This window comes from Cryptomeria japonica, chromosome 3 (genome assembly GCF_030272615.1).
Source record: "Cryptomeria japonica chromosome 3, Sugi_1.0, whole genome shotgun sequence".
Taxonomy (NCBI): domain Eukaryota; kingdom Viridiplantae; phylum Streptophyta; class Pinopsida; order Cupressales; family Cupressaceae; genus Cryptomeria; species Cryptomeria japonica.
The window spans coordinates 405400635-405408678 of NC_081407.1; the positions used below are offsets into that span (position 1 = coordinate 405400635).

Here is an 8044-nt window from a genome sequence, read left to right on the forward strand (position 1 = left end):
ATGGGTTGGATTTGCCTTGGGAATCCAACCCCAAAGTTTGGACAACCATTTCAAGCTATAGACGTGTTTTTATTAGAAGATTGAAAATTTTGACATATTTTTGGTCGTGCTCTCCATCAGGTTTGCACGTGTTTTAATGCAATTAAAAAAAACACATTGGTGAACTTAAGCTCCCTCTTAGCTATCCAACCTTGTAATTTATTTTAAATTTTGATTTCGTTGTCTTTCATCTATAATTTCTTTTGTTAGTGTGTCCGTTTTTTTGTCAAAAACGAACATGCACTATTTTGGGTATAGTTTTTTACACGTTCATCAGATTTTGAAGAAACTTACATTTTTAGAAACTATACTCCATTCTACAGAATTTAAAAAATATATATATATTGATTTTTAATTAGTTTTCAATGATTTGAGGGGCGAGCACGCTCAAATTTTTGTTTTTCAGGAAGTGTCCACTTCAAAAATTAGTAAAAGATCACATACTCATTAAAAAATTAGCCAAAAAATCTGGCATAAACTACAAGTTGTTAGCTAATTTCTCACTTCAAAGAGATTTTAAAAATTCAAAAAAAAAAAAGAAACATTTTAGGGGGGCCACAATAGACGCTATGTTATGTTTTTTGCATAAAAACAAGACCACTTTTTGTGGCCCCCCTTTTTGAAGCTCTTAATTTCCACCATTTTCAAAATAAATTAGTAGTTTAGAAAGTAGACTCGAAACACTCTGACTCTTGTTCTTGTTGCATCTTCAAATTTGGAGTGTAAGTATGTTCAATTTATCGTCGAAGTTCAAACTTTGCTGATTTTAGAAAAAAAATGGTATCTTAAGACCCCATTTTGGCACCACAACTTAGTGCACATACCCAAATGTTTAGTAATTTATCACCATGTGTATAATTTTATTTTGTTAATTAGAAAATAAAACCAATATGTTTTTTAAAGCATGTTCTTAATTTGTTGTGAAGATATTTCCCTCAAAATATTTGCTTCCATTTCCAATTGACAAAAGGAGAACAAAGATCTCATTCAATAACATTTTCCTTTTATTTAGCAAATATACACACACAAAAAAGATATAGATATATAAAATTGAATCAATCCTATAGAAAAAAAAGTTTCTTCAAAAAATTAACATGTATTCTAAAAAAATTACATTTAAAAACCTTCTTTAATTATATATAAGAACAATAAATACATAAAGTCCTTTTCTTTTCATAATGACACATTTTTCTTTTCTTTACATTAACTTATTGTTACTAGAAACCCATGCATAGTCATGGATTAGGTTTCCTCTTAAGTATTACAGAGGTAACTATGATAATTACAAACTTATAGTTGACAAATTATGGTGGAGATGATATAACTTGCAAAATCTTCATGACACCCAACTAGTAATAGCTAAAGAAGAAACAAAACAGTTCACAAGTGTCCCCTTGTTTTTTAAACTGTTTTGTACTTCTGGTGTACTGTTGACATTCTCCTTCCAATTAATTTTAGAACTTCATCTATCAGAATCACTGGAAATGAAACCACTATAACTAAACACCACTCATTAAAGCTCAAGGGTACAATGCCGAAAATGTTAGCAAGAAATGGAACATATAGGATCAAAGCATGGAGCCCAAAAGAAACAGACATTGCCAACAATAGCCAAGGATTTATCCAAGGTGGCATGGTGAGCAAACTATTATTCTCAGACAGAGCATTGAGTGAGTTAAACAACTCAATGGCTACTAGTACAGAGAGAGAAAGAGTTGTTGCTTTTGCTTTTCCACTTGAAAAATAATCACAAGGATTGGAATCAAATGAAAAAATTCTCCCACCAGCTGAAAAAGGTGAAACTTCAAAACCTTCCCAAGATGGACATTCACCCCATGAAGTGAGCTGTGAAAAGGTTACCAATGTGTGGCCATCTGCAGAGAAATCAATCCCTAAAAATGAATCATGTGTGTACCACAAAGCAAATATACCAACCGTTGCAAGCCCCACATATAAACCAATGACCTGCATTCAAGAAAGAATTGGAAAAGATTAAAAATTGTTCCACAGTTGTATTTTAAATCCAAAGTCAACAAAAAGATAACTAGAAATCAATGGTGTTGCAATATTAAGCTCAATACCATGTAGCGGAAAAACACCCAAGCATTGATTAGGCTATCATTGCTTTTTCGAGGTGGTTTTCGCATGATATCTATGTCAGAAGGATTGAAACCAAGAGCTGTTGCAGGAGGACCATCTGTGACCAAATTTACCCAGAGAAGCTGCACTGGTATCAAACCATCAGGCATGCCTAATGCAGCAGTTATAAATATAGAAGCTACCTCACCCATGTTTGATGATATCATGTACCTGTAGAAAATATGTCAAATAAGTTCAACATCAATAAATCTCTTTCATTATTCCTGAATTCTAATGCAATGTATTAGATCACAAAAATATGGCCAGATTGAAACAATGTATTCCAAGTTTTGATTTGTTTAGATGGTTCATCCCAAATCACATTAATAGATGAGTTTTGCTGGAGAATCCACAACAAATTGGTAGGTTCTATTGGAAAAACTACATTCACTTCGATAGGTCCCATCTATTAGTGTGATTTCAAATGAACTACCTAAAACAAGTTAAAATGTTTTCTTTAAATTGAAATGGAAAAACAACTACCATGAACTATGAATCCAGTATAATTCCTTCTTAGAATTAATCCTATGGTTATGATCAAAAGAAGAGATGCCCACCTTATAAAGGCTTTCATGTTATTGTAGATTGAACGTCCTTCTGAAACAGCAGCAACAATGGTGCTGAAATTATCATCGGCCAAGACCATATCTGATGCTTCCTTCGCAACCTGAAACATAGTGAAAAAGTTAAATATATGATTACAATATAACTAATACAATGAAGAACATTCATATTTTGATTAGATAAGAAGCCCAACATACCTCTGTACCAGCAATTCCCATGGCAATTCCAATGTCTGCAAGCTTTAAAGCAGGTGCATCGTTAACACCATCTCCAGTCATGGCAACAACATGGCCAGCTTCTTTGAGCATGCGAACTATATCTTGCTTGTGCTTGGGTTCTGCTCGAGAGAAAACACGACCACCAGGCTTTGCCAGAACTTCACGACGCTTGTTCAAAGGAAGTTCCATGAATTCTTTTCCAGTATAACTTTTCCCACTAAGATTCTCTGTTTCATAAAATATACCAATATCTCGACAGATGGCTTCTGCTGTGAACTTGTTATCACCAGTAATCACCATTACTTGAATACCGGCTTCTCTACAATCTTTTATTGCTTCATGAACTTCTTCACGAGGAGAATCCTATCAATTCGGAATATGTTTCATGAAACTATGTTAAATGGCAGCAAAATTCATGAAGAAGAAATTGTGAAATGTTTGTTATAGGGATTTTTTCAAACATCATACTAATTCAACATTTAAGGAAAACAAGGGAAGAGAATAGATAGACACTTCATATTTTTGAATGTGGTAGAACTTACTCTCAATCCAAGAAGACCGACAAAGATTAAATTATTTTCTATCTCAGAATAATTTGCAGGGTCTAACAATTTCATATGAGCAGGATGATTCTCTCCATCGTAATCATTGAACTCTCCCAAGTCTTGTTTGTATGCAAGGCCTAAACAACGCAAAGCCTTTGAACTCATTTGGTGAAGCTTCGTCAAGAGTAATTCTTTGGATGCATCATCCATTTCAACTATGCTTCCATCTGCTAATTGCTGGAAAGCACTTCTTTCCAATACATTTTCCATAGCACCCTGCGCAAAAGCTAGATATTAGTACCACCAAACGGATGCAGCCAAAACCCAAAACTATTATGCTAGTAAAACTACAAGTCATAAAATTCAAGTCCAAAGTAAAACTATTTTTAATCAAATACAAACCTTCACTAAGAGGCGATTCAGTCCAGAGATATCTCTAACAATAACACCCATGGATTTCCGGATTCGATCAAACTCCAATAAAGCCAATCTCTTTGATTTTTCTATCAACTGATCGCAATAAACTACATTAAAGTAAAGACAATGGACCAACAGGTTAGAGAAAGCACAGAGAACATAGAAATTATAAGATATGACTTAAAAACATGACTAAAAAGATTTATAAGTTGCTGGATAATAGTATAATTTGGGCATAGGCACTCACCTAATTTTACTATGCCATTCTCAACAATTAAATTGCCAGTGTTACCAGTGTTTGAGGCCTTCAAATCTGACATTCCCATCTTTTCAACGAAAACCTTTATAGAGGAAGCAGATGAAAGATAGAATATTAATTATATTATAGACAATGTATAAAAAGCCATAAGTACACTTTACCATTAGAAACTCCTTTTGTTGCTTAATTAATAGCAGGAGGATTCTATACGGTAGATGACAATATTTATGTTCTTTTCTCCTCCTTTTAAAACTGTTGTTGAAAAAACTATTTTGTCCATCGGTGCTCCACCTAATATTCTATCTAAACTGATTCAACACCCACTTGCTCTATTATTTATAAATGTTAAACCACAAAACAGAGAGACAAGCTAACCTTCAGAGCTGCTTCGGTGGGCATTCCTGTAGCACGGAATTGGTGACCTTCACAAGAAATTCCTGCATCATTGCAAGTTGCAGCAATTTCTGCAAGAGTTTCCAAATTCGCACTCATTTCTGCTGGCCAATCTAAGATGCTTCCATCAGTGGGGTTATATGTTGTTCCGTCTACATGAAATTCTTGAACTGAACTCACGATCTCACCTAAGGTTACAAATTGAGTAACAGACATCTGATTTGTTGTAAGTGTGCCTGTCTTGTCAGAGCAAATCACTGTTGTACAACCCAGAGTTTCAACACTAGGAAGCTTGCGCACAATGGCATTCATTTTTGCCATCTTTCGAGTCCCAAGTGCCAAACAAGTAGTAATGACAGCAGGCAATCCTTCAGGAATAGCCGCAACAGCCAAAGCAACAGCAACCTTGATATAATAGGTACACTTCCCAAATGAGAATGTGATATTCTTTGGCCAACCATCAACAACATCCCATGAGAGAAAATTCTTATAGCTGATGATCCACACTAGAACACAAACAAATCCAATAGCTTTTGTAAGACTTTCCCCAAATTCATCTAGTTTCTTTTTCAAAGGTGTATCATCATCTTCAAGGGCAGCTTCCTGGATTTGTACTTGAATTTTTCCTACCTCTGTAGACATTCCAATGCTAACAACAATGCAAGTACAACAACCATTGACAACAGTGGTTCCTGCAAAAACCATGCATTTTTTAGCCTGCAACTCACAGTCGTCTATAAGGACCTCTTTTGTGCTTTTGATAACAGGGTGGCTCTCTCCAGTGAGGGAGCTCTGTTCCATCCTCAAGGTTGATGTCTTCAGGGATGCAATTCTCATGTCTGCAGGAACCTTATCTCCCACCCCCAGTTCAACTATATCCCCAGGAACAAGTTGCCGAGCTGGAAAATTGGGAATACTAAATCCATCTCTCAAGACCTTTGCTTGCTCTGGTTGCATTTCTTTCAGGGCTTCTAAAGCCTTCTCAGCATTAGTCTCCTGCCATACTCCTACAATAGCATTGAGCATGAGAATTAAGAGAATTACCAAAGGCTCCACGTAGGCTGTCATGCTTGCCTCCCCAATCTCATTTTTATCCAAGTAGGCAAGAATGAATGAAACTAAAGCTGCCCCCAACAGTATATGAACCAGTCTATCGTCAAATTGTTCTAGAACCAGCTTCCACAAAGGTTTGCCATCTTCCTTCTGAAGTTCATTCCACCCATATCTTTGTCGGCGTTTCTCAACTTCTTGAAAGCTTAGACCTTTTTCTAAACTCACATCGTATTCTTCCAAACATTCCTCCACTGTTTTGGACCAGGCACATAATGGCTTTTTCTCCATGGATCTCAAAACGCAAAACCACCAAACCAAATAATCTGAAATGAAACAGATTTGTCCACCATTAAAAAAGTAAGCAGCTGAAATTCCAAACAATTGGTTTTCTCCTCTAACAATTACAATTTATATCAAAGAAAAAATCATTAAACAATAAGCAGGTAATAGCCACAGCAACCAACCAGTAGGACATCAAATTCAAATTGCCAAAGATATTCCACAATGATAAAACTTCTAATGAAACTTTTAATGAAAGGAAACATGATAAGTCATAGTGAACTGTTGTACATCAAGAAACTCCAAGTTGTTCCAAAAAAACAGCAACCCCTCAAGTTCTCAACAAATAAAAATAATAAACTCTCTGAATAATATCCAAATTTTCAAAACAGGGAAATTTCTTTTTGCCAACAAATCCTTGAAATTCTGATCCGCAAAGAAAATAATGTTCATTAAACAAATCCTTGAACATTTATACCCCTAGGCTGTTACATAAACAATACCTTATAACACCCAAACTGTCTATCTTTGGATTCGACATAGAAAATTGATATTTTTAAAAGCCAGAATAAACCTGTCTAAATCCAATCTGATTTGCAACAATAACATGGGCTACACCCACCATGGACAACCCATTTCTCTAGATTATAATAAGAAAAAAACCCCAATTTACTACTAGACCACAACCAATGAAATTATAGATAAAAATTATATCAGGGAAAAGATTTCAGCAGATAAAGCTCATCTGGAACAAGTTTAAATAGCATATTTTAAGCTTGAGTTTGTTCAGGTAATTCATCTGAAATCATACTAGTTTCATCAATAAGATCCACCTATTAATACAAAGCCACAATTAAACTATTGTTATGCTCATAATCCTTCTGTTATTATCTTCAGTGTTTAATGCTAGAAGATAGAGGTTAAACTTAAAATTCTGCTCCACTTTTCAAACAAACAGTACTTCTGTATAACTGCAGTAAATCCAACAGATTATAAGTCTGACAACTAAATTTTATCCAATTTCCCCAAATCCACCCGCGGAAAATTTTTCCTACTTTAAACTCCAACAAAACCTAATCATTCCCATGACATCATCAAAGCCGAATTTGACAGTAAAAAAATTCAATTTTGTTACCCCAAAACAAAAAAATAACAGAACAGAATCAATAAATAAACAGCTAAGACAAATACCAATTGGAATGAGGTCTAGTGAGAAGCCAGAGCATGAACTAAATCACCTCGATCCAGAAAGATCAAAATCCTACAAAACAATTCGACAATTCGACGGTGACGGACTTATTATAGCACTGAAACATCCGGGTTCGAATCCCAGGGGGTGCCAGCTACAGGGATTCCAAAGCATAACTGAGGAAGCAACATTTTAGAAAGAAAGCAAAGGTGGAAAAAGAAAATGCAAGCACAATTTTCAAAATATTTGCATAAACTTTGCCTCTGTAAAGCATAGGAGTATCCTACCAGTTGCAGAAAACAAAACTTGCCCTTTCTTTAACTTTGTCCACTGCATGTTGCAGAATACAGGTCTAAAGGAGTAATGTTTTTATAGCACGCAGAGCCGAAGACCCGCAAAATTTGCAAAAGAGCAGGCCGCAGGGCACCTTCGCGCCACCTTCCTAAGCGTAACATCATGATGCAGAAAGCTTTACTTTTTGCTTAAATTATTACTAATATTTCAATGAATGGGTATTATATTGTTTGACAAAAGAGGTAAATCACACTAATTTATTAAAAAAATTGTTTGAAATTATAAATGGAAACGTTTAGGTGAGGTGAAGATTAATGGATGAATATAAAAATATTATTATATTTTGAATAAGAGTTATAGAATCAATTGGGGAAGGTGGTGGAGTATAATTAGAAATTTTCTTCTAATTATATGGGATTTCACTTCCACCTTACAATGATGACTCTTATCATTTTGTTTTTAGTTAGATTGTGTGTAATTTTTCAAAAGTCAAATAAGGATATCTGAAACATTTGTTTAAGAAGTAATAAAAAGTACAAACGTCTATCAAGACCACCCACATCTTTTGTGTTGATGAAAGCCACACAAACTATGAGAATTATGCCTACACTGTAATTGTGGCCATCTCTTTTACCAAGAGGAGATGGGCCTCTAG

General features: G+C 34.9%; 1 protein-coding gene across 2 annotated transcripts; it reads right to left on the minus strand.

The window, feature by feature from the left end:
* Positions 1-1172: 1172 nt before the first annotated feature.
* On the minus strand, positions 1173-7559 carry LOC131035090 (calcium-transporting ATPase, endoplasmic reticulum-type). 2 transcript variants are annotated; one of them, XM_057966725.2, is made up of 10 exons: positions 7383-7467; positions 7098-7167; positions 4557-5950; positions 4170-4263; positions 3908-4029; positions 3503-3781; positions 2940-3323; positions 2736-2845; positions 2121-2349; positions 1173-2004 (listed from the first exon to the last, which is right to left on the minus strand). In XM_057966725.2, exons 3-10 carry the CDS (start codon positions 5913-5915, stop codon positions 1441-1443), a joined length of 3141 nt encoding a protein of 1046 aa, XP_057822708.2. In that variant the 5' UTR covers positions 5916-5950; positions 7098-7167; positions 7383-7467; the 3' UTR covers positions 1173-1440. The 2 variants fall into 2 exon arrangements, with proteins under 2 accessions (XP_057822708.2, XP_057822707.2); XM_057966724.2 differs by lacking the exon at positions 7098-7167 and having other exon boundaries at positions 7383-7559.
* Positions 7560-8044: the final 485 nt, after the last annotated feature.